This window comes from Nothoprocta perdicaria, unplaced genomic scaffold, assembly GCF_003342845.1.
Source record: "Nothoprocta perdicaria isolate Ctin4 unplaced genomic scaffold, notPer1 scaffold_2146, whole genome shotgun sequence".
Classification (NCBI taxonomy): Eukaryota; Metazoa; Chordata; class Aves; order Tinamiformes; family Tinamidae; genus Nothoprocta; species Nothoprocta perdicaria.
This window is the reverse complement of record NW_020455367.1, coordinates 1-1,054: the sequence shown is the minus strand read 5'-3', so window position 1 is coordinate 1,054 and position 1,054 is coordinate 1. Positions and strand designations below refer to the sequence as shown.

General features: G+C 70.9%; 1 protein-coding gene across 1 annotated transcript; it reads right to left on the bottom strand.

Moving 5' to 3' along the window:
• Positions 1 to 294: 294 nt before the first annotated feature.
• On the bottom strand, positions 295 to 1,049 carry LOC112946741 (3-beta-hydroxysteroid-Delta(8),Delta(7)-isomerase-like; the record flags this gene model as incomplete). Its single annotated transcript, XM_026038665.1, has 2 exons — positions 295 to 678; positions 926 to 1,049. Coding segments are annotated over 2 exons (333 nt in total), but the record flags the coding sequence as incomplete, so codon positions are not given.
• Positions 1,050 to 1,054: the final 5 nt, after the last annotated feature.

The following is a 1,054-nucleotide window of genomic DNA, read 5'->3' as shown; positions in this document are numbered from 1 at the left end:
CCCGCCCCTTCTCCCCACGCATTGGCCGCCACCACCCCCTTCATTCCCCATCGGCTGCCGGCGCGCGCTGGCCCCGCCCCCACGGCTGTCAATCACCCTGCTTGGGAGACGCCTCCTTTCCCCTCCTCTCCCTCCCCGGCTCCAGCGGGGATCCCCCCTCGCCCCCCCAAAAGGGGCCCAGGGGGCCCAGGGGCCCACCCCTCCCCCCTGCACAGCCCCCACAGTTCCAATTTCCACATCARTTTTATTAAAAGAGGTAAAAACCTGGTCAGCCCCCCACCCCGAGGGCCCAGGCGTCCAGCTCCCCCCACAAGGGGGTCTGTAGAGGGCAGGGGGCCCGTGAAGGGGGCCCAGGCGTCCAGGCCACCCCCATGACAGGCCCAGGCACCTGAGTGATTCCCCCGGGTCCCAGCAAGGCTCCAAAGAGCCAGGTCCCCTGCAAAAATAAGGGGCCCGGGCGTGCGGGGCGTCAGCGGCTCTTGCGGGGSGGCCGGTCGAAGACCCTCTGTGCGGTCACCAGCTGCCGCCAGGCGTCGGCCACCAGGAGGCCGGGGACCACGAGCCAGATGCCGTTGAGGGCCACGAAGTAGCCCCAGAAATAGAGGGGCCGGGGGTCGCTGTGGGCCCAGCCCCCCCGTGCCGCCGTCCAGAAGTAAAGGACGTCGCCGTAGATCTGCCCTGCGGGGGGAAACATGGGGCGGCGTGAGGGGCCCAAGCGTCTGGGATGAACCCCCAGGTCCCCTTGGCCACTTTTGGGGGGCGCCCAGGTGTCCGGGGAACAGCCTGCCCCCCCCCCCCAGGGGGCCATCAGGAGGGGGTCATCAGGACCCAGGAGGGGGAAACCCACCCACGGACACCAGCAGCTGCAGGACGTGTGGGGAACCCCCCTGCCCCCCACGGGGCCCCGGCGTCCGGGGACACCCACCCATGGACACCACGAGCTGCAGGACGTGCCGGGCCGGGTGCCCCCGCAGCAGCGCCACGAAGGTCGCCAGGCTGAGCGGCCCCCACGCCCAGGCCGTCACCGTCTCCATGGCGACCGTGAAGTCATCGC